The sequence below is a fragment of the Phaethon aethereus genome, assembly GCF_964289735.1.
Source record: "Phaethon aethereus genome assembly, chromosome: 12".
Taxonomy (NCBI): Eukaryota; Metazoa; Chordata; class Aves; order Phaethontiformes; family Phaethontidae; genus Phaethon; species Phaethon aethereus.
In genome coordinates, this window is record NC_138588.1 from 21,331,227 (window position 1) to 21,359,117 (window position 27,891).

General features: G+C 61.8%; 2 protein-coding genes across 2 annotated transcripts; one reads left to right on the forward strand and one right to left on the reverse strand.

Moving 5' to 3' along the window:
• Positions 1-780: 780 nt before the first annotated feature.
• MAN2C1 (mannosidase alpha class 2C member 1) lies at positions 781-13,294 on the forward strand (the record flags this gene model as incomplete). The annotated part of the gene is made up of 26 exons (XM_082005400.1): positions 781-872; positions 1,363-1,488; positions 2,544-2,667; positions 3,140-3,210; positions 3,441-3,618; positions 4,078-4,267; positions 4,752-4,858; positions 5,034-5,144; positions 5,530-5,622; positions 5,993-6,109; positions 6,857-6,952; positions 7,271-7,416; positions 7,892-8,015; positions 8,531-8,652; positions 9,475-9,560; positions 10,084-10,254; positions 10,538-10,620; positions 10,804-10,898; positions 11,015-11,119; positions 11,288-11,444; positions 11,774-11,917; positions 12,016-12,125; positions 12,263-12,342; positions 12,453-12,598; positions 12,992-13,095; positions 13,177-13,294. 26 exons carry the CDS (start codon positions 781-783, stop codon positions 13,292-13,294), a joined length of 3,096 nt encoding a protein of 1,031 aa, XP_081861526.1.
• A 1,065-nt stretch (positions 13,295-14,359) lies between these two features.
• Positions 14,360-18,394, reverse strand: NEIL1 (nei like DNA glycosylase 1; the record flags this gene model as incomplete). The annotated part of the gene is made up of 9 exons (XM_082005085.1): positions 17,922-18,394; positions 17,664-17,783; positions 17,430-17,508; positions 16,163-16,262; positions 15,880-16,004; positions 15,344-15,371; positions 14,915-14,976; positions 14,539-14,740; positions 14,360-14,379 (listed from the first exon to the last, which is right to left on the reverse strand). Exons 1-9 carry the CDS (start codon positions 18,338-18,340, stop codon positions 14,360-14,362), a joined length of 1,155 nt encoding a protein of 384 aa, XP_081861211.1. The 5' UTR covers positions 18,341-18,394.
• Positions 18,395-27,891: the final 9,497 nt, after the last annotated feature.

Below are 27,891 nucleotides of genomic sequence, written 5' to 3' on the forward strand. Positions count from 1 at the left end.
CAGAGGTTTGGTTGGGTTTTGGTTTTTTTTTTTTTTCTTCTTATTTTCATTTGAACTTGCCTTTTTGTATTCTGTAATGTGATCCTCGGCCCACGATCCATGTGATTTCTATACAGATGTTGTAAACTTGACTGTAGTGCAGTATTTCCATTAAAATATCAGGGCTAATGGGTGTGTACAGGTTCTTCCTTCTTGATCACACACAATGAGATTTTGGGGGGTGCTTCGGAGGGAAAAGGCGGATAGGGAGGAGGAGAGGAGGGCGAAGAATTGCTTAGGCCGACTCTCGCGTTCTGCCCCCGGTTTCCCGTGACTCGACTGAAACGCGCAGAGGCTCGCGGTGGCCGGAGGCAATAATCAGCCGTTTGGTTTTCTCCTGAGGCTGGGAGGGAGGGGAGGCGGCAAGGCGGCTAACGCACGGGAGGCAGGGGCGAACACGGCCGTTCCTCGGGGGCAGGGCGAAGGCCCCGTCACCCGCCGACACCTCGCGGCGCACACGGGCGCTTAGCGCAGGGAAGCGTCCCAAGCCCCACCCGGCGGACTGCCCGGAGCCGGGCGGGACGGCTCTGCCGCGGGCGGCCGCCTCAAAGCGGGGCTGATGGGCGCCGACGGGCACCGACCGGCCCCTCCCGCCGGCCGCGGCCTCCACCCCCGGACCGCCCCGCGCCGCCTCACGGCCGCGCCGCCCCGCGCGCATGCGCCGCCCACGGGGCCGGGGGAGGGAGGCGGCCGCCGCCGCCGCGGGGCCGCGCATGCGCAGAGCGCAGCGGGTCAGCCATCATGGCCGCCCTAAAGCACCGGCGCACGGCGCTGGAACGGGTCGAGAAGTTCCTCTCCGAGATTTACTTCACCGACTGCAACCTGCGGGGCAGGTGGGCGGCGGGGCCGCCCACTCCTCAGCGCTCCGGGCCCTCCGCGGGGCGCTGGCAGCAGGCGGGGCGGGCCGCGCCGCGCTCGGGCCTGCTCCCGTGTGTGTGTGTCCCACCTCCGGCGCCGGCCCCTTAGGGCAGGCCGCTCCCCCCCCGGGTCGCTGCCGGCCGCGGCTCGGGGGGCTTCAGTGAACAAAGCACACTCACCCCCTGGCCGGCCTGGAGCTCTGCCTCCGGCTGCCGCCGGCAGAGTGGCCTCTGCCCGCCGGCCCTCCTCGGCGGGGCTGCCCTCGGGGGGACGCTGCTGGAGGCCCGCCTTCAGCAGGGCAAATTGCTACTCCGTTGTTCAGTTAATGCTATGAGGGTGCTAAGTGGTAGCAGGGTGATGCAGCCATGCTCAGAAAGCAGGGTGCTCCCTATCCCCCCCCGGCCCCAGGGCTGGTCCCTGCAGGACTGGCCTTATTAATCGTGTCCCGGCCATCTCTGACCACAGGCTCTTCGGGGATCGCTGCCCACCAGCATCGCTCTCCTGCTTCCAGACCCCGTGGCGCATGCCGTACGATGAGGCCGTCAGACAGGAATTCAGACCGGCTAAAGTGGGAGACTCCTTCGGGCCCACGTGAGTACCAGGTTTCAGTGGTACCGTGAGCGAGGTGGGGCAGCAGCTCACGTCTTCAGTGTTACTTGTGTGCGTGAATCCTCACGATCTCTCAGTGGCGAAGAAATTGGGTGATAAACTTCTTCCCTGCTGCATGCTTTAGGTAGAAAGTGTATGTCGAGAAGCCCTTAGGGAGATTTTGTGAGGAAACGGGCCACGATGTCTCTGTTCCCAAGGAAAGTGAAGAACTGGATTCATCCATCCTTTCTGCTGAAAGCTCGTGTTTGTAGTCATGGTTGTGGCCCTGGTGCTTGCTCCTGCGTGGGATCTGTATGCTTTGTCAGGGCTCGGAGAGGACTGGGGGGTTTTCCCAGTGGTGGTCAAGGACACGATGCTACTGCCCGTTTCTCTGGCGTCCCGGAAGAGGCTGGGTTGGGGCCAGCACCATGGGGTTTGTGCGCTGCCTTCTGAGCTTCCTCGTTCTCAGCAGCTGCCGTGCCTAGGGGTTAAGGGCCATGATAAGAAGGGTCAACTGCTCTGCCCTAGACATAATTCAATTCCTAGTACTGCCTGGTTTCACTGTCTGGGTCGCTGTGGGGAGCAGAGGAACCGTTTTCCAGTCCTTGTCAGCTTGAAAGAGCGCGTCACCCCGCTCAGATTAGCTTTTAACTTGCTGTCAAATCTCTTAACTCTCAACGACTGACAACAGCGGGTGCCACAAGTCAGAAGTTCCGCTTGGTGAAAGACCTTGGTCAGGTCAGCAGCTCACGGGGCAAGGAAAGCCCAGTGCATTTAAATGGCACAGAACAAGGCTAGCGTGTGCAGGCACTGTGTGCCACTTAAAGTGAAGGTGCGTGACAGCCGGCCACACAGGGAGCCACCTCCAGACTACTCCGTGCCTGGGGGCGTAGGTTAAAGCAGGTCTCTACGGCCAGGTAGCATTGTTACGTTTGAATCGCATTGAACTTGTGTGCTGTCCCCACTCTGCTTTTTCCGTGGAGGCTCTGGGGAAGTGTGTTTTCCCTCGGGAGAAGGTCTGGACTCCGGGCTGAGGTTGCTGCCTTACTTTCTTCCAGGTGGGAGACATGTTGGTTTAAGGTGGAGCTGAGCATCCCCCCGGCATGGGCAGGGCGTGAAGTGCACTTCGTCTGGGAGAGCGATGGGGAGGGCATGGTGTGGCGGGACGCCCAGCCTGTCCAGGTGAGGAGGCGTGGATCGGGGCCGTGCCGGCTGTGCCAGGGCTCTGCTGCGTAGCGAGTGGTTATCTCCCTTAGCCCTCTGCAATGGGGCAGTAGGAGAGAGAAGGGCAGTGTTTGTGAAGAGCCTGATGTGTGGGGTGGGAGAGGACTACTCTTGTGGTTTGCATGCTGTGCTGTTGGACTACTTCGTGGGCTATTTCCAAAGTTCAGCCCAGAATGGCAAGCCTGCTGGTGGTGGGTTTGAGTCTGTTTTCTAGAAGCTGCCCCCCGCCAGGAGTTAAAATTCTGGTCAGCAAACCGTTAACAGCTGAAAATCCTTTCCTTAGGGGTTAGCAAATCTGTCTTGGAAAGGCATAGGCAAGCATGTGGGACCAGGCCCCTCCATCCAGCTGGAGGCGTCTTGTCCTGCTTATCCAGCCCGCTGTCATGGACCTCTCAAGACATGCGTTAGATCGTGCCATCTTCCCCTGCAGGGTTTGACTAAGGAAGGCGAGAAGACCAGCTACATCCTGACAAGCAGCCTGAAAGAGATGGAGCCCCACAGGTGAGTGGTCAGCCTGGCCAGGTCCCCCGCCGCTGAGCTTGGTGGTGTTTGAAGCCAAGAGACCGGGGTTGAGACAGCCTCGTCTGCGTCCAGGTACTCCGAGAAGCAGCTGGTATTCAAGGGCTCTGTCCATCATTCAGGTCGGGCTGGTCCCGCCACGGGGAGGGGAATGGGCTTTCCCAGCCGATTGCATGTGATCTGCTCCCTGATGGTTTCCTTTTGCTCTCCAGTCTGACGCTGTATGTGGAGCTGGCCTGCAACGGTCTCTTTGGGGCCGGCAAGGGCAGTATGATCGCCCCTCCAGATCCTGACAGGAGGTTCTCCCTGAGCAAGGCTGAGCTGGTCATCTTCAACAGGGATGTCTATGAACTGCTGGTGGACCTGGAAATACTGCTGGACATGGCCCAGGTCTGTGAGCTCATTCTCTTCCCTTCTCCTTCCCCAACTTTCTTTTATCTCCTGCTCCCACCATTCCATGACCAATCTCCTCCTACCAGAAGGCCCTGGGAGAAGCAAATAGTTGCTCCTGCTGCTTTAGCACAATTGATGTTGTCGAGAGTAGGAGAAAACTGAACAGAGAGAAGCCACGGGTGTTTTTCTCATCCACTTTCTGCTCCAAGGCAGGATCTGTTAGACTAGAGGCCGCTGGGATGTGCGTATGTGTAACCTGGCTTTAGAAGGCCCATGAGCAAAGGCATAAGGTTGTGTCTGTGAAGCAGGGACACGGTGTTTACCTGGCACCAGATGTTGGAAGGGAGGTAGCAGGTTCTCCCTGAGGCAGGTGGCATCTGAGCTGGTACAGAGAGCTGCTCTGAGCCAGAGGATGTGCTGAGCTCCAAGTCAAGCTATTATCACTCCCGACCCCAGCTCCTCGGGGAGGAAAACCAGAGGAGTTTCCAGGCACTGTACACTGCCAACCAGATGGTCAACGTGTGTGACGTTACGGACCCGTCCACCTTTCCCGCTGCCCGTGAGCTGGCTGCGGCGATCTTCAGCCAGAGAAACGGCGATAGCCAGCACACCGTCCATGCCGTAGGTCACTGCCACATTGACTCCGGTGAGAGCAACACAGCATTCCCTCTCTGCTGACCTGGAGGCCGGGGCGTGCTGCCCAAGGGGAGAGCTGACTGCCCTTGGGCTCCAGGCACTGGGTGCTATGCCCCGAGGGAAGGGAAAAGGACCTCTGTGCTGCCATACAGCTGGTCTGTCACCGAGGCAGGGGAACATGTGTCTGGCTAGCTGTGCCGTTTGGCGCACTGATGGGGCTGGTGATGAGGGATGAGTTACAGGCCGCTGTCTTCCACCTGCTGGACTTCACCCCTCAACTCCCAGTCCCTGGAGGGGTTGCAATCTCAACAGAAAGGCAGCAGGAGAAGCGGGAGTTGGAGGCCCCAGGCTGTGTTGCTGTCAGATACTTAGTCAAAGGACAGCGTTTTGCTCTAGCGTGTTCCCTGGCTGATCCTCAAAAGGCAGCACAGCCCTGTTCCCAGAGGAGCTTGTGCCGAGTAATAACTGCAATGGGGCTGTGCCTGTCCCCGCAGCCTGGCTGTGGCCGTATGAGGAGACCATCCGTAAGTGTGCTCGGAGCTGGGTGACAGTGGTCCGTCTGATGGAGTGCAATCCGGAGCTCACCTTCGCCTGCTCCCAGGTGAGTGGTCTCCCTCTGGGGAGCTCTCCTTCTGCTTGTGGCTTGGTGCTTCTCCAGCGTGACTCAAAACGAGACTGAGGGGGTGACGGGGAGCGTCCTGCGCAGTTGCAGAGAGGAGGGACGTCGGTGTGGAGCGATGCGGTGGGAGCTGATGCTGACCTCTGTGCTGTGGCAGGCGCAGCAGTTCGAGTGGGTGCGGAGCTGGTATCCCGGGCTCTACGCGCAGATTCAGGACTTTGTGGCGAAGGGGCAGTTCATTCCTGTCGGAGGCACCTGGGTGGAAATGGTGAGAAGCGTGGTGAGCCTGGCTTGCCGCACCTCCTGCGCCATTCCTCTGGGACCGGTCCTGACACTGGAGGGGGAGAGCAGAGCCTTTGCTGAGCCTGTCTCGTTGTTGGTGGTCTCTGGGCCCAGAAAACAGCAGCTGTCTGCAGTGTCTAGCCTAGCAAAAATACCATCCCGCTCCCAAATCCTCTCATTCCCCAAAGAGCCAGTTTTGGTGTGGACTGGCTGAGCTCTGTTTCCTCCTTTCACACTCTGCCAAGCTCTGTTCAGATCCTCCGGGTGATCTGCTGGGTCTGGATGACAGTGGGTGGGAATGGGGCGCTTGCAAGACCTCCCCTTCCCCGGCGCCTGCTTGGCCACATGGTTTCCCTGCGCTTTCCCCCCAGGACGGGAACCTGCCCAGCGGCGAGTCCATGGTGCGGCAGTTCCTCCAGGGACAGCGGTTCTTCCAGGAGCAGTTTGGCCGGATCTGCTCAGAGGTACTCGCTCTTTTCCAGCTCACCTTCCTTGCACCCCGTCTCCTTCCACCTCTTGCTAGGCGTGAGGGTTTCTCTTGGGTTTGCCTCCCAGATGTGATAAGGTGTTCAGGTGCCTCACATTTGCCTGCTTTTTGCAGCTAAAGCTGTGATGAGTAAATATCTAATCCTCCGTGTATCGTGGCAGTTAGCACAGTCCCAGGCCTTGGTTATATTGCCTGTAGGTCCTTGTCTAGCACATCTTCAGTTCCCTCTGCAAGAAGGGCTTAGAGCCCGACTACCAAGAAACCCTCCAGAAGCTCAGGCTGTGGTTTGTGGCCAGTGTGACTTACGTGTGTCTCTCTCCCTCTGCTGCTGTCACCTCTGCTCCCAGTTCTGGCTGCCAGACACATTTGGATACTCAGCCCAGCTGCCCCAGCTGATGCGTGGTTGTGGGATCGGGCGGTTCCTCACGCAGAAGCTCAGCTGGAACCTGGTGAACACCTTCCCGGTGAGCTGTGCTTCACTTCTTCCCAGCGGATTGACTTGCGGTTGCCGGAGTCTGTCTGCAGGGTTGGTTTCACAGGTCGAGCCAATCCTTCAGCTCAGCTGACATAGGCTCTTCTTCCAGAAGCCACCAGTTCATGGTGGTAGCAATGTCCTGTCAGGCTTTAGGGGAGAGGAAGGACGTGGTTAGAGATCCCAGCTGGGCCCCTGGCCTACAGATTCCTTCTGCTTCCAGATGGGAAGCTGTGACTTGTGTGCGGGTCTAACAGGCAGCAAACCCAGCCTCTCCTCTGCTGTCCCCTGCCCTTGTGGCATTCCCCGTCCTTGTGCAACTGTCTCCTTGCACTGATCTGTCAGGGCACCCTGCAACCCCACAAAGAGAAAGTGAGGGCCCAGTTGGAACCCTCAGGGGGCTCTGAAGTGCCTGTCCCCTGTGCGATTCCCTGGTGACAAAGGTGCTGGGCTCTGTGTGTTTGGCAGGGCTTGGTGAGGAAGTTTGGGCTTGTGGTGCATGAGGTCTGTGCTGACGTGGTTGAAGTGTGCCCTCCACACACACATTGGTGTGGGAGATGAGTTTGGGAGCCTTGAAACACTGAGCTAAGGGTGAATTTATCTCTTTCTGGTACCAGCATCGCCAGAGATTTCCTTTTGGGAACTCCTGGGGACAATGGGGCTGTGCTTTAGCGGTTTGGCACTGTGTGGTACAGGGGAGCTGACTGAGACACCACGCTTTCCTTTGGCTCCCCTCCAGCATCACACCTTTTTCTGGGAAGGCATTGATGGTTCCCGAGTCCTGACCCACTTTCCCCCTGGTGACTCCTATGGGCTGCACGGGCGAGTGGAGGAGGTGAGCGAGGTTGCCAGACCTGCACGTGAAGTGCAGTGCCAGCTCCTTGGGGCCAGGTCTGAGACTCCTAGGAGAGGGCACTGCCTGGGAAGGGAGCGGGGTAGCTGGCAGCGTTGCTGGACAAAGGCTGTTTGGGTGCCCGGCAGTAAATTGCTTGCCTCTGAGATGTGTCCGTGCCTGATTTCAGTCTTGGTTTGGGCTGGAGAAGAGGCACGGGACTGGGCTTTGCACCCCAAAGGCTGAGCTGGCTTTCTTGTGTGGAGCTGTGGGAGCTGGGGCTGGGCACCAGGGGACTGCAGCTGTCCAAAATTCCTCTAGGTGCTGAAAACAGTGAAAAACAACAAGGACAAAGGACGTGTGAACCACAGCGCACTCCTCTTCGGCTTTGGAGATGGAGGAGGGGGCCCCACGCAGAAGATGCTGGACAGGATGAAGAGAATGAGTGACACAGACGGGCTGCCAAGGTGAGAGGAGAGCTCCTTTCCTCCCTCCTTGTGGGAGCGCTTGTTTTGAGCCGGGCCTGGCCTTCAGCAGCGCCAAAGGAAAGGGTGTGCGGAGGAGGGCAGGGAGCAAGCGGGGCGAGCAGAGGGCTAGGAAGGGTTGTCAGGGAGGCAGAGTCTCTCCATCAACAAGGGCTGTAAGAACAGGTACACGGGGTGGCCTCAGACTGCTCAGGAGCCCTCAGCTGAGCTGTGGGGCGAATGGCCGGCACAGCAGTGGTGCCTGGCAGTCTGTCCCTGCCTGGGGAATGCCCCTGTCCCCGTGGCAGGCAGCAAGAGCAGCGCGGAGTGGGAGAAGGGAGAACGCAGTGTGTGTGGTTGTGTTGGGGGTTTCTGAGGCCTCAGTTCCGGTGCTGTCACCTTTCCGGTCAGGATTCACCGTTAGCTGTGTCACAGGCTTCTCCTCTGGCTCATCACTGCTTGTGCGTCTTTCCCGCAGAGTTCAGATCTCCACTCCCGACCGACTCTTTTCTGTCCTGGAGAAGGAGTCATCAAAGCTGTGCACCTGGGTGGGAGAGCTCTTCCTCGAGCTGCACAACGGCACGTACACCACCCAGGCCCAGGTGACTGTGTGCACGGGATGGGGGCAGCGGTCTTCCTCTCTCCCAGGGAAGGTGGCCGTTCTCTGTTCTCTTCGCTAGTGCTCAGGCGGCTCCAGGGTTTGGGCAGTGCCCTTTAGGTCTCAGCAGTGGGAGCCACCTTGTAGCCAGGACTCCAAAAGGCAGATCTATCATCAGACTTTCTTCAAGGGGTGAGAAGGAAGCCTGGGCACAGCAGGGCCCCCTTTGTCAATAGCTGCCACATCCTTCACTTGAGCAGATAGTTGCAGAGCTTGGGTGAAGAGTCAGAAGAAGGGGAGGAAGGTGAGAACAGAGACAGGGGAAGCTATGTGCTGTGCAGGGAGTTTCAGCTTGGTCTGTGGCAAAATATAGCTCACTGGTGGTAGTGGCAAACTCATGACACCTACAGATAACCAACCTTCTTGCCCTGGAGGGTGGCTTTTGCTGCTGGTGTGAGAGATCCTCTCCTAGCTACCAATTTCCTGAGCATCTTTCTTCTCACCTTGCTTTGACACCAGATAAAGAAGGGGAATCGGGAGTGTGAGCGAATACTCCACGACGTCGAAGTACTCGGCATCTTGGCTCTGGCGCGGGACAGCACATACCAGTATCCTGCCAGCCAGCTGCAGCGGCTCTGGAGGTGAGGGCATACGGGAGCACTGACAGCACCAGTGGGAGGATGTGGCGATGCTGGGGACTTCAACACGAGAGCTGGCTGCTTTTGGGGTACCACTCCCCATCCCCTACAGCTCCTTGTCCCTGCCTGAGCCTGCGGTAGAAATCCTTGCTATCAGTGGACTAAAATTAGCCCGGACCAATTGGACCGAACGGGTGTGGGCAGTTATTGGGCAGCTCAGTGGGTGATGGTGGGAGATGGTCACTTATCCCCTAGCCCCGCTCAGCTGGAGCGAGAAGGGTGACTGACCACAGCCTGTCTTTGTCTGAACTGCCTCCTGACTGAGTGGGAGAGTGGTGCATAGTTAGGCTGTAGGGACCTTTGCAGATTCAGTACTACAGCGCTATGTGTAGACGACCCTTTCCGTAAACGGATCAGGGTTCCTCCTGGAAGGTGTTTCAATGCTTGGTTTGATTCTCCCGTTTGGAAGATAGCTCCAAAGCCACACTACTCTGCTGGCTGGAAGCCTCATTTCCAACCTAAACTTACTCCTTGCCAGTTTTGACTTGTCTGAACTCGTGCAACAATACAGCTGATAGCCCCAAGGGACAAAAAAAATAGCTCTTACTCCCCATGGTTTTGGTTTACTAAGATGACAGCTGACAAGTCCTAGCATAAAGGGATTTAAAGGTGCTACGGAAAAAGTCCTCTCTCTCAAGTGTTTGCTAACCGGGGGGATAGGGAGCAGTTACTAAGTCTGTCCATCTTGCAAACAGGGCTTGGTAAGCCAGAACAGAACCGGTGCTCTCCCTTGCTTCCTCACCTGGTTTCTGTTCCCTCTTTTAGGTTATTGCTGCTCAACCAGTTCCATGATGTTTTGCCAGGCAGCTGTATCCAGCTCGTGGTTGAGGACGCCCTGCAATACTACACAGGTGAGCAGGGCGTTTGGCGAGGAGGGCGCTTATCCGCTGGAGCACGCTGGGTCCTGCAGAGGTTTCAGTCCTGGGCTGCCAGGCGCTATGGGTCAAACCTGTGCAGGCGTGTGTCTGTAATAGTGTTAACTCAACAGGGAATTAGCAGGGGAGCCAAGGGATTAAAAAACAACCCCAGTTATTGACTTCTCTGCTTGCTGTTGGCATGCCAGGATAGACCCCGGCAAAGGTGGGAGCCGAAGTTTGCTCCTGCCTGCCCACAAGCACTTTAATAAAAAGTTATAATAAAGCTTTACTTTATTATAACTCCATGGTTTGCCAGCTGAGCTGGTATAGCTCATTGTAGCCTCGTAATAATGAAGTTAAGAATAATTATAAACTTTAATTACTTACCAATAGATAACAGTAATTAATACTAATGATAATTAGTAATTGTAGCTTGGTGTGCGTACGTTGCATGAGAGAAATGTACGTTGTGAGAAATGGCCTGGCTGGGTCACGCTCGGGCCTTTTGTCTGCTCAGAGATCCGCAGGGCTGGCGCTGGGCTGCAGGAGGAAGCTCTGCAGTCCTTGTGCGGGGACGTGCTGCAGCCCAAGGCAGGGAGTGCTGAGAGCACCCTCGTGGTGAACACTTTGCCCTGGGAACGGACCGAGGTGATCTCCAGGGCTGGGCCAGCCGGGACAGAGACTTTAGGTACGTCTAACTTGGGGGTAACTCGTGTACCAGAATTTCTTACAGGGGACAGAGACAGCTAGCAAAGAAATACGCTGCCTCTCCCTGCCCCAGGGAGCGTTCATTGACTTGTCAAATCGCTCCTTGCGGCTGATCCTGCTTCAAGCTGTCCCTGAACTACGGATGAAGAAGGGGAAGGTGTGAAAAGAGGTGGTAGATCTGGCGTGAGAGCATCAGGACAGCACAGTGTGACTTAGGGTTAGGTCTGGGGCAGATGTTGGAACAGAACCTCTTTGCTTTCCAGCTCTGGTGACAGTCCCCAGCATGGGCTACGCTATAGCGAGGGAGCCGTTGCTGCCCCCTCAGCCTGTGACGGTGAGGAGACAGGTAAGCACAACGCCGCTTGTCCTCAGGTGGGTGTACCCTGCATCAAAGGCTGATCGGGGAGAAATCTAGGGAATCCAGCACGCAGCAAGTCCGCACACTAGGTTTGCGACTGGGGCACTTGGCACCCACCTCAAGTCCTGCAGGTGTGGGCCTGTGAAATCTGTTTCTGTCCTCTCCCCCCAGGAGGACGGCTCCATTGCCATGGAGAATGGGGTGATTGCAGTCCGCCTGGATGTGATGGGGCGCCTAACCTCGCTTCGGCTGGTGAACTCCGAGAGGTGTGTGTCTCACTCGGTTCCTGGAAACAGGCTCCTCAAACCTTCTTCTCACCGTAAGCTCTTCGCCACTGCCAGTTCTTCTTACGCTGCTGTTTCTCTGTTCCGCTTTCTCCCAGAGAGTCAGTCCCAGACGGCTGCTGTGCCAACCAGTTTGCGCTCTTTGATGATATTCCCCTGTACTGGGATGCCTGGGACGTGATGGATTATCACTTGGAAACCAGGTAGAGGAGCAGTGCACACAGCACTCACATTTTTGTCTCTGCTCTCAGGTTCTTGCCTCCCCATCACTCCAGAGAAGTGAGTGTCTGCTGTGTGGGAGGCTGGACTGAGATTTGGGAACCTGGATCTACCAGGCTGAGACCAGCTCTGTCTGTGTCCCTTTCTGTTAGGAAGCCAGTGACAACGCTGCTGAAGCCTCTGGAAATCACCGTGGCTGGGGGTCTGCGGGGAAGCGTGAGCTTCTCCCTGCAGATCGGGGAAAGCAGCACCTTAACCCAGGAGGTCATCCTGGATGCCGCGTGCCCGTACCTCCGCTTCCTGACCCAGGTTTGGCCAGCGGCTGCTGCGCAATACGGACACCTGTGCTGTGCAGGCAGGGCCCTGGGAGCTGAACCTTGCATCTGAATTACGTTTCCCCTCCTGTTTCCTCCCCGGCAGCTCCCCACTGCCTGTCCTCCTCTGCCTTAGGGGAAGGGTGGGGGTCCTGAGGGCTAGGGATACCCTCTGGTTCATCTGTGTTCAGAGTCTAGCATGGTTTTATTGTACCCGGTCCGGCCTGGGTGCGAGCTGGCTGCTGTGCACCGTGGGAGGCTAAGTGCAGCCTCTGCCTGTCAGCCCCCTCTGGTGATGATGATGTTCTGCTACCGCATTTTTAGGTTGAGTGGAAAGAGGCTCACAAGTTCCTGAAGGTGGAGTTCCCTGTGCAGGTCCGGAGCACAAATGCAACCTATGAGATCCAGTTTGGACACCTGCAGCGGCCGACGCACTGGAACACGTCCTGGGACTGGGCCCGATTCGAGGTGAGAGGAAAGGTGCTCTGGTCCTCCCGCGGTGGGGCTGCGTTTGCTCCCAGGCAGTAGCTCTGTGAGGTGAATGTGTCCCTCGGTACCTCCTGCAGGTGTGGGCTCACAAGTGGCTGGATCTCTCCGAGCACGGCTTTGGGGTGGCACTGCTGAACGACTGCAAGTACGGGGCATCGGCCTGCGGGAACGTCCTCAGCCTCTCACTGTGAGTTAGCGTTGGGGTGAGGCCACAGCAGTCACTTTGCCTTCTGGGGTGTCTCTTGGAAGTCACGGCAGGGCTCTGGACTGGGTGGCAGAGGGTGCTGCCGAGACACCGGTCTCACCTACCTCTTGTTGCCTCAGGCTGAGAGCACCCAAGTCCCCCGACGCCGCGGCAGACGTGGCGCACCACCAGTTCACCTACGCCGTGATGCCTCACTGGGGTGAGTGACGGGCCGGGCTGGGCCCTGCAGGGCCAGGCACGGTGGAGGATGCTCTGGTGAGTCTCGGGCTGTGTCTGCGTAGAGGCTGGCTGGAGGTTCTTGTGCCGCAGGTTCCTTCCAGGATGCCGGTGTGATCCAGTGTGCCTACAACTTGAATTTTCCCCTCCACGCGGTCCCGGCCAGCTCTGCCCAGTGCTCAGCCTGGAGCGGCTTTTCTGTCAGCTCACCCGCGGTCGTGCTGGAGACTGTCAAGCAGGCGAGTCCCCCAGCACCTTTAACCAGACCGGTTAAGCAGTTGTGGTTAAGCAGGGTTTGCGCTTTCCCCTGCAGGTGGGTGGCGGGTGGGCTCAGCTGAGCGGGAACAGTGATCCCTCCGGCTCACATGGCCTACTGTTGAGGACAAGGGGGTTAGCACCCCTCTCTGCCAACCCAGCCGGGCACTCGCAGCAGCGATCACGGTAGCGTCTGCGTCTGTACATGGGTGCTGCGGCCTCCGTCATCAGTGCTGCGCCGCAGCGGCTCAGGGATGCACGTGCACGCAGGCAGAGCCGCTCAGCCGCCGTCACTTGGCTCGGGCTGTTCCCCGTGGCGTAGGGTAGCGTGCGCCTGTCTCATTTGTCTGAACTCCCGCCTGCGCCGTCCCCCAAAGGCCGAGGACAGACCTGACGCCGCGGTGGTTCGGCTGTACGAGGCGCATGGCAGCACGGTTGTTGCCTGGCTCCAGACCTCCCTCCCTGTTAAGGAGGCGATGCTGTAAGTCCACGCTGGGAGGGCTGGGTGCACGCAGGGATGGAGATGGGTCGCTTCATCCTCACCCCCTGCTTTCTTCCCCAGCTGCGACCTCCTGGAGCGGCCGGCTGCGAGGGGCTGCCTGCCACTGGAGCAGCGCGGCGTGAGGCTTTCCTTCACACCCTTCCGCGTGCTCTCCGTCCTCTTGGTCTTGAGGCAGTGACGCCGTCAGTCACCCTTGCTGATGCCGTGGCAACCTGGACCAACACCGTGAGCTCGAAGGGCAGCCTGAGGCTTCCTCCATCCCAAGAGCTGTGCAAGGAGGCGGCGGTTCCAGGGAAGGGCAGAGTCTCCCCCTCAGCCCCCACCCAGCCATCGGCGAGCAGCGCTTGAGAACAGCCATGTCCTTCAGGAGGGAGGACAGTTGCCCCCACCTAAGCAGGTCGGAGGGCCCAAGCGCGTCCCCAGCTAGCTGACGCGTGGGTTAGGGCTGTGGGACGGGCTGGCTGGCCCCGCACGGGCTCTGCTCCGACCCCGACGGGATTTGGGGAGCAGCAGCTTTCCGCAGTGGCTCCTGCGTCTCAGCCTTCGTCTTGTTCCAGACCCAAGCAGCGAGTGTAAAGACGGACTGCAGTCATTCCCCTTGCCTGCCTCTTGCACCGCCCTTGCAGAAGGGGAGCACAAGTAAAGAGAATTACGTGAAAATAAGCTCCAGCCTGTTTTCTTATTTCCAGAGAACTGCATTGATCTACCTCCTCCCAGGGGCTCCACTGTAGCTGCTGCTCTCTTAGTGTCCTCCCCACCAGGATCTGGTGGACTGGGGAGGCAGAGGTGGACAGGAAGCCTGCTCCAGCCCATCTAGGGAAGAGGATGGGCACAGGGTGGGTTATCCTTAGCACAAAAAAGCGTGCACGGTGATTTCTACACAAAATGCTTTATTAGTCAGCTAAAAACAGTGATCCAGGCAGCAGCCAGAAAGGGAAGAGGGGAAGGAAGAGGGAATCCAATTCTAGGCAGAGGGAAGGCTCAGAGTCCATCACCATGTGCAGTCCATGGCCCTTATCCCCCTCAAATGCCTGAGGACAGCAGGAGGCCACTGGATAAATCAGCCCCGTCACCAAGCCCAGCTTCTCCTTCCCACGCTGGCCGGATGCAGCGGTAGCAAGCGGGTATGAGCACAGGTACAGAGCAGCCCCGTTTCTCCCCAGCGCTAACCCCGGCCAGGCCCTCCCTGAGCTCCTCCTGCAGCTCTTAAAATGCCCCTCGGGAGAAGGGCAGCGTGCGGCGCTCAGACGGCAGGGGCTGCATCTGGAAAAATGGGGAAGGAAACAAGGCGGCAGAGGGTGAGGGGGTGCCTGGTTCTTGCCCCACTGGCTCCTCTCCTGCCCTTTGGCACCCCGGACATGAGGGAGTGCTCCCACAGCCCCCGCCTGTGCGTTTGAAAGCCGCAGGCACTGCCAGCCTCACCTCCGCCCCTGCGCGCAGCTGGCCGGTGGCTTCTTTTGGCTTTGACCGGCGCCTCAGGCTCGGAGGAGGCCGGAGCAGCAGTCGCTTTCCTCCTCCCGCGGGAACGTCCCTTCCTCAGCCCGTCGGCTACCTGCTCCTCCGCAGCTGGCTTCGGGGCTTTCGCTGCAGCCCTGGGGTGCGTTTTCGAGGCACGTGTAGTGACCTGGGTGGACGTCAGAGCCACAGCTTAGCAAGAGAGGCATGCTTGGACTGCCAGCTGCTGCAAAATTCCAGGTAGGAGCCCCACCCTGAATTCGGGAGCAGCTCGAGCAGGACACGGGGGAACGGGACAGCCTCTAGCCCCAGCAGGAGCCCCATCAACCGCAAAGCTTCTTACCTTGGGGGTCTGCGCCTCGGGAGCTGCCTTCAGCCGAGCGCACTTCTTGCGGCACGTCTGGCCTGCGTGAGGAGACGTGCCCGGGTTAGGCGGGGTGAGGAGGAGAGGGGGCCGAGAGCGCCCGCGCCTCAGGGGACAGGCTGCGGCACAGTGACCTTTCGGGGACGCTGTCCTGGGAGATGTGTGAGCAAGGCAGAGGTGGGGAATTGGCAGGAAGGGCTCGAGGGGGGTCCTCTCCCCTCCCATCAGATTGGGGAGGAACCAAAACATTGCTCAGTTCGGGCTCCCCGCCTGGCAGGCGAGGGAGGGGATGTAGGTGAGGCCCAGTGCCCCGGCAGGCGGGTGTGCTGGTAGGAAGCCTCGAGGAGACGCTTCGCCAGCCCTCCCGGAACAAGAGCGGGTGCCGTGGGGAGGAGAGAGGACACTCACCTTTGGGAGCCATGGGGCCAGGCTCTCCCTGCAAGGAAGGTGACAGAGGGTTGACTGGGGTGCAGTCGTTCTGCAGGTAGCAGCAGAAGAATCCGTGCCCCTTCTCCACCCCACAGCCAAGAGAAGTGGGAGGGGAAACAGCCATGTTTGCCTGGGAAGCCGGGGGAGTCGGGACTTGCTCTGCCTGCCCTGTGCCTTGGGGACTCTCCCACCAGCCCCTGCTCCTTCTGCAAGGCCCCACCGCAGCACCTCACCCCGACACGGGGCGCAGGAGGGAGGAACAGGGCTGCCAGACCACCTGAGCCCCCCGTTCCCACAATCAGCCCCTCTGCTCCAGACTGCCTGCCATCCCTTGGCCAGCTGACCACCACACGGAGGGTCCCTGTCACCTCCGCGTCCAGCAATCTGTCAGAGAGGGAGATTCCCAGCAACAACATAATGCTGGGGGGCCTCGGGAAGCAGAAAATGGGCTGGTGTCCCCTTGGAGGAGTGACTGGGGTGGCACCCAGCCCCAGGCAGCGACCCTAGACTCCTACCTGGAACCATATGGTCCTGCCGTTGCGGTCGCGCAGGGAGCTCATGCCGGGCACCAGGTAACACTGCAGCCAGTTCTTGAAAGCGGTGTGGTTATCCGAGTGATCTGGGTCAAGGAGCTGCTTCTCTGGGAAGGGAGAGAGGGGAGGACAGAAGTAGAGAGCAAGCGGTGACCATGGTGTCGGGGTGCCCTCCCGAGCCTCCTGCTGCCACGAATGCAAAGCCCAGACCTCCTCGCCAGCCCCAGCTGTCCCTGCTCCCTGGCTCTCCATCCTGTCACCTCACCCGCCGCGATGACCTCCATGGGCACAGTGTGGCACAGCTCCAGGAGATCCAGGTTCTCCCGCATCAGCTTCAGCTTCTTGCTCAGCGTCAGGGAAGGATTCTGCAGGGGTGGAGAAGGATAGGGAAGTCACCTGCCTCGTCGGGGTCTCTCCTCCCCAACACCCACCACATTCCCCATCTCTTCTTTCCCTCCTGAGGATGAGCTGCCATGCTCCCCAGCGAGTACCCTGCCACGGCATGTGCCAGCCCTGAGCTCACCCCACAGACCCCATATCCAGGCTGGGAACTGCACGTTAGCACATTCCCCACAGCTATAAAGGCATGAAAGAGGGCTAGCACACAGGAACACCAGCAGTTTGTAAAAACAGCCCTCCAGCTGCACATTTTGTTTTCAGCCTCCTTTAAAATAGCCACCTCCTCTCCCCCGAGGCCACAAGATCAGCCATGGGCTCTACTGCAGCCTTCCCCAGAGGTTTTAAGCTTGCGAGGTGTTTGTTTTCCTCACCCCTTCCTCTTCACCCACCCCAAATATACCTGGAGACTTCCTGACGGCAGAAGTCAGTTGCGGCCGGGCACCAGCGCAGCGCGCAGGCATGTATCGGGGGAGCTGTCACAGCTCATCAGCCCAGCCACGCACGAGCAAGTGCCGCAGGCGTGAGGTTACGGAACTGCTGCGCCCCGTTTGCCGCTCCGTTGGAGGGGCAGATGTGCTCAGGCAAGGGTGTTTACAGCAAAGGACAGTAACACGCTCGAGGAGAAGGATGCCACGCAGCAAAGTGTTATATAGTTGTGAAGGGAAAATGCCTACCAGCGGGTCGGGAAAGACTCAGAGCAGCAAATAACTCCCGGCAGTGGTGCAGGCAGAGGCTGTGCGAGCTCCGCAAGGGCCTTGTGACAATGTTCTGCCCCATCAAAGCGTGGAACCAAACACAAACTGAAACTGGCCCCGAACCCTGGGCTGGAACAAGCCCAAACCAGCAGACCTGAACTAGAGCTTTGCGCCCAGCTAAGCCCAAAGCAGAGCCAGAGCGGGGTGGCTGACACAGCCCAAACTGGGGGCTGGAAGCAAACTGAACCAGCTCCGCCGCTGCTGAGCCCAAACCCGCATCAGGAACGCTTCTCAGCTCGGTCCGCCTCCCTCCACGGAAGGCAAGAGGCTCGCAGGAGCCCAGGGAGCTGCCAAGACCAGGCAAACAAATCGCTGGTGTGGTGTCTGTCAGGACCCCTGCCCCTTTCTGAGCCTGCGAAAGCACCAGGTATTCCCCACCTTCTTCCTCCTCGCCTGCTCCTGATCCTTCAGGGCCTCCAGCACGGTCCGAGCCTTTTCGAAGGGAGGGATCTTCAACCTGAGAGAGTCCATCTGTTACCCGCAAGCCTGAACTCTTGGTTCTGGCACTTGCCCGTGTCTACCAGGTGAGGAGGCCAAGCCAGCAAACTCCGGCAAACTCTTGGAGTCCAAACCTCCATGGCAGGTCAGTAGATGCTCCTCAACCCATCTTACCTGTACAGGATCTCAGCACGGAGGTAATTCCCAATTCCATTGAAAAACTTCTGGTTTAAGAGGGCCTCGCAGATGGGCTTGTCAAAAGCCTTGTCATCCAGGTTCTTCAGCACGTTCTCCCTGCGACAGAGCGCGGGGGCATCAGGAAGGTTCACCCCGGCACGGCTGTTTCACTGCCATGCTGTAAAAGCAGCCAAAACAAAGCGGGTGGCCTCCCCTCGGGCCGGGCCGCGGCTGGCAGGGTGGCGGGGCGCTCACCTGAAGGCCTGGTACTCGGAGAGGACGCAGGGCCCGCGGCCCGGCTGCCAGGCGTCCCCCAGCCGCCACGAGCCGAAGCGGCGGGCGTCGACGAAGCAGAGGGCCCGCGGCGGGCTCTCGCGGGTGAGGAAGCGGAGGTGGGCATGGCGGGGCAGCTGGGCGGCGGGACACAGCCGGAACGACCCCGACATGCCGAAGCGGAAGACGAGGTCCTGGGCGGCGGCGGGGCCCAGCGGGGCCAGCGTCAGCCGCAGCTCCTTGCCCCGGGAGGCGGCCGAGATGCGGTAGGCCTCGCTGGAGAAGGGCACCTCCGGGCCCTTGCCCACCGCCGAGCGTTCCACGCCGCCCGAGAACACCACCCCGCCGCACGCCTCGTTGATGTAGCGACCGGCCAGGTGCAGCTCCGGGCACTCGGGCATGGCGGCGGGACCGTCCGGCCCGGCCCGGCGCCACACTGAGGGCCGCCGCCGCCGGCCTCCCGCCCCGTTGCCTGGAGACACGCCCAGACCCCGCCCCGCCCCACTCTCATTGGCTGCGCGGCGGGCGGTGCACGCCGGGAGTTGTAGTCCTGCCGCGAGGCCAAGGCGCCAGGCCTGCGAGGCCCGCCGAGGCCTCCGCCACTGGGAGAAACAGGCGGGACACGGCTCGGCATGGTCACCGTTACCTTTATTGGAGCTTCCCCGGGGGACAGCCTCGCCCGCCGCCGAGGGCCCAGCAGGCGCGGGCAGGAGAGCAGGGAAAGCTGCCCCCGGGTTCCCCCTCCCCACCCCGGCAGCACCGGAGCCCGGTCGGGCGCACCAGGCCCTGCCCCGCGATCCGGTGTCGGCGCCTCCTGCCGTCGCCCCTCCTGCCGGCTCCTAGAGAAGCGTGTTCATCAGGGCCTGGGCCTGCTTCAGCTCTGAGGAGAGAGGGAGAAGGCGCTGGGGAAGCCGCCGGCGCCGCAGCATCGCCCACCCCGGCAACATCCCCCCGGCCTCACCTGCCAGCAGCACCCGGAACTTGTCGGCCGAGAGGGCCACGGGGACGGCCGTCGTCCTCCCGTGCTCCCCATCCCGCAGGTTGAAGGTCAGGTGCACGAGGGGCTCATTGACCTCCCGCAGCTCGCTGGAGCTGAGGGTGTAATCCACCCGCCAGCTCACCGAGCCCAGCTGGCTCACTAGGGCGGGCGGGCAGCGTCAGCACCCCGCCATGCTCAGAGGACCCCGAGCCCCGAAACCTCCCGACAGGCCGCACTCACGTCTCAGGCTGCAGGCCCTGAGGCTGTCCTGGAGGGAGCTCTGCTTCTCCTCGTAGGAGCGGCACAACCCGCTGGCATGCTCTGCCCGGCGGGGAGAGACAAGACAAGGACACCACCCGCTGACGCCGGCCCCGCTGCGGCCAAATCCCGGTAACGCGCCCACAGGAGCCCCCAGGAACAGATGGTGTGGAGGGGAGGTGACGGGGGACAGCACGGCTGCCATCGCGCACCGGATCTTGGGCGTAGAAGAAGGCAGCGCCGAGGCCCTGGCTCATCCCACGGGGTCCGGCCCGTGGTGGCACCCCGAGGGTCCCCCTTACCTTTGGGCAGCCCCAGCTGCTGCAGCTCGCTCGACAGGGACTCGCTGTCCACGTTGTGCTTGGCAGCGCTGGAGAGGATGAAGCCGAGGATGGCGACGGTCGCCTTCACGTCCCCCGAGTCTGCGGGCAGGATGCAAGGTTAGCTCCGCCGCTTCGGGAAGGCGTCCCCGGCCAGATCGCTGCCTGTCCCCGCACCACGGGGGGACCCCGGCCGGCGCTGGGACTGCAAGCCCTCACCTAACTTGGCGTCCGAGGTCAGCTTCAGGATCTTCTCGTACTGCGGGAGAGCAGAGCGCGGGGCCGTCAGGGTAAACGCAAGGTACCGTAAAGCCGCATCACGCCTTCACGACTGACGCCAGCGCTAGTAATTCTTACCATAGCGTTACTACTAACAACGCTTAACATCCATATTATTAGTATGAGTAGCAGTCTTAATCCCGAGGCTCTCATTAAGAGTATGGAAGCCAGCGGTGTCACTAATGATGCAATTAAGCGCGTTGTCATGCCTTGCCCCATCCTGGTAGCCCCGGGGTCCCGCTCACCTCCATGGCTTCCCCCAGCAGGTCCCGCAGCACCTGGGCGCAGAGCAGCTTCAGCTTCACCGAGGACTACCGGGGGAGAAGGAGGGTGAGCACGGCGCCCGGGGCGGCAGGGGCGTCCTGGGGACGGGGACCGGGGAGGGGACAGGGGCACTTAACGATTTTGGCCAGGGTGCTGATCTCGGCCAGCACCCAGTCGGGGCAGTCCAGGTCCCCGCAGAAACGGAACCGCTGCGGGGGAAAGGTGCGGTCAGAGCCCGCCGCGGACCCGCCGCGCCGCCCCCCGCCGACATCCCTCGTCCCACCATGTCGTCGTCGGTCCCCGGTGCCGCCGAAGGCCCCCGCTTCCCTGACCCGGAACCGCTCCCCGGGAGAGCGGGAGGTGCCGCGGCCGCTACGGCCGCTCCCCCGCCCCCGCGGCGGGGCCCTGCCCCCTGCGGAGATGCTGGGCTGCGCCGAGGGGCTCCGCGGCGGGACTGGCCCCGGGGGCGCGGCGTGGCCGGGGTTCGGGATGGGGATGCCGGGGTCGAGCCGTTGCCCTGTGGGAGGGGCCTCTTGGCCCCGCCCCTCGCCGTACCACGCCCCCACCGTGCCCTGCCTCGCCCTCTTCCGCCCGCCCCTCTCCCCGCCCATTCAAGCCCCGCCCACCATGTCTCTCCCCTCGCGTCCCTGCCGGAGTCGGCGGCTCCGTCCCGTCCCGGCGACCCCGCGCCCCCCGGCCGCCGCCCCCGGCCCCGCCCTCCCGCGGGGAGGTGGCCAAGGCCCGGGCGGGGCGGCCGGGGAGCCCCGGGGCCGGGGTCCTCGCTGGGGACGGTCCGGCCCGGCCCCGCGCCCGGCGGCGCTGCCCGTGCAGCCCCCGAACCCCCGGGCCCCCCCAGCTCCCGCCCGCTTCACGGGCGCAGCTCCGCGGGGGGACGCTCCGGCCCGGCCCCACAGCCGAGCTCCCGCCCGGCCCCGCGGCTGAGTCCCTCCGGCCCGGCCCCGCGGCCGGTGTTTCAGCTCCACAGACTTTATTCCACTTCCAGCGATTTTCTTTCAGCTCCAGAGTTTTTATTCCAGCTCTCGCCCGGCGGCCGCTGCTCCAGCCCCACGGCTGTAGTTCAGCTCCAGCTCACAGGGTTCCACTCCAGCCCCAGCCCTGTGATTTCTCAGCTCCAGCCCCACAAGCCCCATTCCAGCCCCAGCCCTGTGATTTCTCAGCTCCAGCCCCACAAGCCCCATTCCAGCCCCAGCCCTGTGATTTCTCAGCTCCAGCCCCACAAGCCCCATTCCAGCCCCAGCCCTGTGATTTCTCAGCTCCAGCCCCACAAGCCCCATTCCAGCCCCAGCCCTGTGATTTCTCAGCTCCAGCCCCACAAGCCCCATTCCAGCCCCAGCCCTGTGATTTCTCAGCTCCAGCCCCACAAGCTTTATTTCAGCTCCAGCTCCAGGATGTTTCCTTCAGCTGCAGCTCCAGGATCTTCATTCTGGCCCCAGCCCTGTGATTTCTCAGCTCCAGCCCCACAAGCCCCATTCCAGCCCCAGCCCTGTGATTTCTCAGCTCCAGCCCCACAAGCCCCATTCCAGCCCCAGCCCTGTGATTTCTCAGCTCCAGCCCCACAAGCTTTATTTCAGCTCCAGCTCCAGGATGTTTCCTTCAGCTCCAGCTCCAGGATCTTCATTCCGGCCCCAGCCCTGTGATTTCTCAGCTCCAGCCCCACAAGCCCCATTCCAGCCCCAGCCCTGTGATTTCTCAGCTCCAGCCCCACAAGCCCCATTCCAGCCCCAGCCCTGTGATTTCTCAGCTCCAGCCCCACAAGCCCCATTCCAGCCCCAGCCCTGTGATTTCTCAGCTCCAGCCCCACAAGCCCCATTCCAGCCCCAGCCCTGTGATTTCTCAGCTCCAGCCCCACAAGCCCCATTCCAGCCCCAGCCCTGTGATTTCTCAGCTCCAGCCCCACAAGCTTTATTTCAGCTCCAGCTCCAGGATGTTTCTTTCAGCTCCAGCTCCAGGATCTTCATTCTGGCCCCAGCCCTGTGATTTCTCAGCTCCAGCCCCACAAGCCCCATTCCAGCCCCAGCCCTGTGATTTCTCAGCTCCAGCCCCACAAGCTTTATTTCAGCTCCAGCTCCAGGATGTTTCCTTCAGCTGCAGCTCCAGGATCTTCATTCTGGCCCCAGCCCTGTGATTTCTCAGCTCCAGCCCCACAAGCCCCATTCCAGCCCCAGCCCTGTGATTTCTCAGCTCCAGCCCCACAAGCCCCATTCCAGCCCCAGCCCTGTGATTTCTCAGCTCCAGCCCCACAAGCCCCATTCCAGCCCCAGCCCTGTGATTTCTCAGCTCCAGCCCCACAAGCTTTATTTCAGCTCCAGCTCCAGGATCTTTCCTTCAGCTCCAGCTCCAGGATCTTCATTCTGGCCCCAGCCCTGTGATTTCTCAGCTCCAGCCCCACAAGCCCCATTCCAGCCCCAGCCCTGTGATTTCTCAGCTCCAGCCCCACAAGCCCCATTCCAGCCCCAGCCCTGTGATTTCTCAGCTCCAGCCCCACAAGCTTTATTTCAGCTCCAGCTCCAGGATGTTTCCTTCAGCTCCAGCTCCAGGATCTTCATTCCGGCCCCAGCCCTGTGATTTCTCAGCTCCAGCCCCACAAGCCCCATTCCAGCCCCAGCCCTGTGATTTCTCAGCTCCAGCCCCACAAGCTTTATTTCAGCTCCAGCTCCAGGATCTTTCTTTCAGCTCCAGGATCTTTCATTCAGCTCCAGCTCCAGGATCTTCATTCTGGCCCCAGCCCTGTGATTTCTCAGCTCCAGCCCCACAAGCTTTATTTCAGCTCCAGCTCCAGGATGTTTCCTTCAGCTCCAGCTCCAGGATCTTCATTCCGGCCCCAGCCCTGTGATTTCTCAGCTCCAGCCCCACAAGCCCCATTCCAGCCCCAGCCCTGTGATTTCTCAGCTCCAGCCCCACAAGCCCCATTCCAGCCCCAGCCCTGTGATTTCTCAGCTCCAGCCCCACAAGCCCCATTCCAGCCCCAGCCCTGTGATTTCTCAGCTCCAGCCCCACAAGCCCCATTCCAGCCCCAGCCCTGTGATTTCTCAGCTCCAGCCCCACAAGCTTTATTTCAGCTCCAGCTCCAGGATCTTTCCTTCAGCTCCAGCTCCAGGATCTTCATTCTGGCCCCAGCCCTGTGATTTCTCAGCTCCAGCCCCACAAGCCCCATTCCAGCCCCAGCCCTGTGATTTCTCAGCTCCAGCCCCACAAGCCCCATTCCAGCCCCAGCTCTGTGATTTCTCAGCTCCAGCCCCACAAGCTTTATTTCAGCTCCAGCTCCAGGATGTTTCCTTCAGCTCCAGCTCCAGGATCTTCATTCCGGCCCCAGCCCTGTGATTTCTCAGCTCCAGCCCCACAAGCCCCATTCCAGCCCCAGCCCTGTGATTTCTCAGCTCCAGCCCCACAAGCCCCATTCCAGCCCCAGCCCTGTGATTTCTCAGCTCCAGCCCCACAAGCCCCATTCCAGCCCCAGCCCTGTGATTTCTCAGCTCCAGCCCCACAAGCCCCATTCCAGCCCCAGCCCTGTGATTTCTCAGCTCCAGCCCCACAAGCCCCATTCCAGCCCCAGCCCTGTGATTTCTCAGCTCCAGCCCCACAAGCCCCATTCCAGCCCCAGCCCTGTGATTTCTCAGCTCCAGCCCCACAAGCCCCATTCCAGCCCCAGCCCTGTGATTTCTCAGCTCCAGCTCCAGGATCTTTCTTTCAGCTCCAGGATCTTTCTTTCAGCTCCAGCTCCAGGATCTTCATTCTGGCCCAGCCCTGTGATTTCTCAGCTCCAGCCCCACAAGCCCCATTCCAGCCCCAGCCCTGTGATTTCTCAGCTCCAGCCCCACAAGCCCCATTCCAGCCCCAGCCCTGTGATTTCTCAGCTCCAGCCCCACAAGCCCCATTCCAGCCCCAGCCCTGTGATTTCTCAGCTCCAGCCCCACAAGCCCCATTCCAGCCCCAGCCCTGTGATTTCTCAGCTCCAGCCCCACAAGCTTTATTTCAGCTCCAGCTCCAGGATGTTTCTTTCAGCTCCAGCTCCAGGATCTTCATTCTGGCCCCAGCCCTGTGATTTCTCAGCTCCAGCCCCACAAGCCCCATTCCAGCCCCAGCCCTGTGATTTCTCAGCTCCAGCCCCACAAGCCCCATTCCAGCCCCAGCCCTGTGATTTCTCAGCTCCAGCCCCACAAGCTTTATTTCAGCTCCAGCTCCAGGATGTTTCCTTCAGCTGCAGCTCCAGGATCTTCATTCTGGCCCCAGCCCTGTGATTTCTCAGCTCCAGCCCCACAAGCCCCATTCCAGCCCCAGCCCTGTGATTTCTCAGCTCCAGCCCCACAAGCTTTATTTCAGCTCCAGCTCCAGGATCTTCATTCTGGCCCCAGCCCTGTGATTTCTCAGCTCCAGCCCCACAAGCCCCATTCCAGCCCCAGCCCTGTGATTTCTCAGCTCCAGCCCCACAAGCTTTATTTCAGCTCCAGCTCCAGGATCTTTCTTTCAGCTCCAGCTCCAGGATCTTCATTCCGGCCCCAGCCCTGTGATTTCTCAGCTCCAGCCCCACAAGCCCCATTCCAGCCCCAGCCCTGTGATTTCTCAGCTCCAGCCCCACAAGCCCCATTCCAGCCCCAGCCCTGTGATTTCTCAGCTCCAGCCCCACAAGCTTTATTTCAGCTCCAGCTCCAGGATGTTTCCTTCAGCTGCAGCTCCAGGATCTTCATTCTGGCCCCAGCCCTGTGATTTCTCAGCTCCAGCCCCACAAGCCCCATTCCAGCCCCAGCCCTGTGATTTCTCAGCTCCAGCCCCACAAGCCCCATTCCAGCCCCAGCCCTGTGATTTCTCAGCTCCAGCCCCACAAGCTTTATTTCAGCTCCAGCTCCAGGATGTTTCCTTCAGCTCCAGCTCCAGGATCTTCATTCTGGCCCCAGCCCTGTGATTTCTCAGCTCCAGCCCCACAAGCCCCATTCCAGCCCCAGCCCTGTGATTTCTCAGCTCCAGCCCCACAAGCTTTATTTCAGCTCCAGCTCCAGGATCCTTCTTTCAGCTCCAGCTCCAGGATCTTCATTCCAGCCCCAGCCCTGTGATTTCTCAGCTCCAGCCCCACAAGCCCCATTCCAGCCCCAGCCCTGTGATTTCTCAGCTCCAGCCCCACAAGCCCCATTCCAGCCCCAGCCCTGTGATTTCTCAGCTCCAGCTCCAGGATCTTTCTTTCAGCTCCAGCTCCAGGATCTTTCTTTCAGCTCCAGGATCTTTCTTTCAGCTCCAGCTCCAGGATCTTCATTCTGGCCCCAGCCCTGTGATTTCTCAGCTCCAGCCCCACAAGCCCCATTCCAGCCCCAGCCCTGTGATTTCTCAGCTCCAGCCCCACAAGCCCCATTCCAGCCCCAGCCCTGTGATTTCTCAGCTCCAGCCCCACAAGCCCCATTCCAGCCCCAGCCCTGTGATTTCTCAGCTCCAGCCCCACAAGCCCCATTCCAGCCCCAGCCCTGTGACTTCTCAGCTCCAGCCCCACAAGCCCCATTCCAGCCCCAGCCCTGTGATTTCTCAGCTCCAGCCCCACAAGCTTTATTTCAGCTCCAGCTCCAGGATCTTTTCTTCAGCTCCAGCTCTGTGTCAAAGTCTCCCTCAGCCCTGCGGGCAATAGCTCGACTCCTGTCCCGCCGTCAGGGTTCCAGCTCGGCGTCCGTCCCTGCCTTGGACCTGGGGACACGGCTGTCAGTCACTCCCTGCCCCCGGCAGCGAATAAAGTGTCCCCCCCCAGCCCCATTTCGCCCATCTCAGACGTTGAGTTCGGCCTGGTGCATGCCGGCATCCCACCCATTGGGGGCCAACGCGACCGGACCCCCACCTCCAGTGAGGGTCCCGCGGCCCCGCACCCCAGGCCCCCACCCACCACTCTCACCTGCCCACAGTGCCCCCGAGCCCACCTTTGGGGCTGGGAACCGCCGCTCGGCCGCCACTGCCCCAGCCCCAAAGGTGGCACCAGGCAGGGCTCCCCAGCCCCCAGCCCCACGGGGGACCGGGCCTGGCCACAGCCCCGGCTGCTGGAAGCGCAGCTTTTCGGCTTCGCCCACAGCTGCTGGACCCGGGCCCAGCCCCGAGCTGGGGGTCGCAGCCCCCAGACCGCAGCTCTGGGCCCCCCGGGGGGCTGGAGCCCCACGGCAACACAGGCCCGGCAGCATGGGGCAGGGGCGGGGCACCCACCCACAGCCCCGGGCCCACGGGGAGAGCTGGGGAACGGGCCGGGGGAAGGGCCGCGCCGGCTGGGAGGGGACACACACACATCACTGCCCCGGGGGGCGCTGCCGTCACTTCACCGTCACCCTCTAAGAATAACAATGACGACAGCAGCAACCACCCCGCAGCTGCCGTCAGCGTCTCCAGTCGCGCCGTTACCGGTCCAGGCCCCGGGCCCGCTCGGGCCCCCCCGCCCCAGGGCAGCGGCCGGGACCCCCGCGGGCCCCGCTCGGCGCCGCACCGGCCTCTGGGGCTGCCGCTACCCGACCCCGCCGGGACGGGGCCCGGCTCCCCCACCGGGCACGGCCCGGCCCCACCCCCGGCACCTCCCCCGCCCGGGACCCCTGCCGCCGAGGCTCCCAGCGCGGCGCGCGGGGCCGCCCGCCGCCCGCTCCCCGGGACTCCTCGGCCCGCGGAGCAGCAGCCACGGAAGCGTCGTCCGCTCTCCTGTACCACCCCGGCTGCCTCGCGCCCACCATTTATAGCTGCCGGCCCCGCCCCTCCCGCCCCGCCCCGCCAATCCCGGCCCGGACAGCGCCCGGCCGCGCCCATACCGGCGCACCCGTTCTCGCCCCGCCCGTTCCCGCCCTGCCCAATCCTACCACGGTCTCTAGATCCGACCCCGCCCCCGGGTGTCTCCGCTCCGCCCAATCCGGTCCCGTCCCTTCAATCCGGCCCCGCCCCCAGTCCCCGTTTAAATTCCCCGAGCCGGTAAGTGCGGAGCTCCCAGTGACCCCGCGCCGCCCCGACCGACGGGGCCGCGAGCTCTCCGGAAGCGGAGCGGGGCGGGGACCGGGCTCCCTGCGCCTGCGGGCGGGATGCGGCTCCTGGAGCGGCCGCGGCGGCACCGGGGGCAGCGGGCCGCTGGGAGCGGGGCCGGATTGAAGAGGCGGGAGCTGATTGGGCGCAGCGGGGACTGCCGTAGGCGGGGCCACACTGAAGGGGAGTGATCGGATTGGGCGGAGCGGGGACGGCAGGAGGCGGGTCCGGATTGAAGGGACGGGACCTTATTGGGCGGAGCGGAGACTTGAGGGGGCGGGGACGGGTTGAAGGAAAAGGACCTGATTGGGTGGATCGGAGACGGGAACGGGGCGGACCCGGATTGAAGAGGCGTGACATGATCGGGCGGGGCGGGAACGGGCGGGGCGGGAACGGGCGGGGCGGGAACGGGCGCGCCGGTATGGGCGCGGCCGGGCGCTGTCTGGGCCGGGATTGGCGGGGCGGGGCGCGGGCGAGCGGCGGCGGCAGCAGCAGCAGCAGTGCGGGGTGGTACAGGAGAGCGGACGACGCTTCCGTGGCTGCTGCTCCGCGGGCCGAGGAGTCCCGGTGAGCCGGACCGCGGGGAGCGGGCGGCGGGCAGCCCCGCGCGCCGCGCTGGGAGCCTCGGCGGCAGGGGTCCCGGCCTGGGGAGGTACCGGAGGTGGGGCCGGGCCGGGCCCGGTGGGGGAGCGGGACCCCGTCCCGGCGGGGTCGGGTAGCGGCAGCCCCAGAGGCCGGTGCGGCGCCGAGCGGAGCCCGCGGGGGTCCCGGCCGCTGCCCTGGGGCGGGGGGGCCCGAGCGGGCCCGGGGCCTGGACCGGTAACGGCGCGACTGGAGACGCTGACGGCAGCTGCGGGGTGGTTGCTGCTGT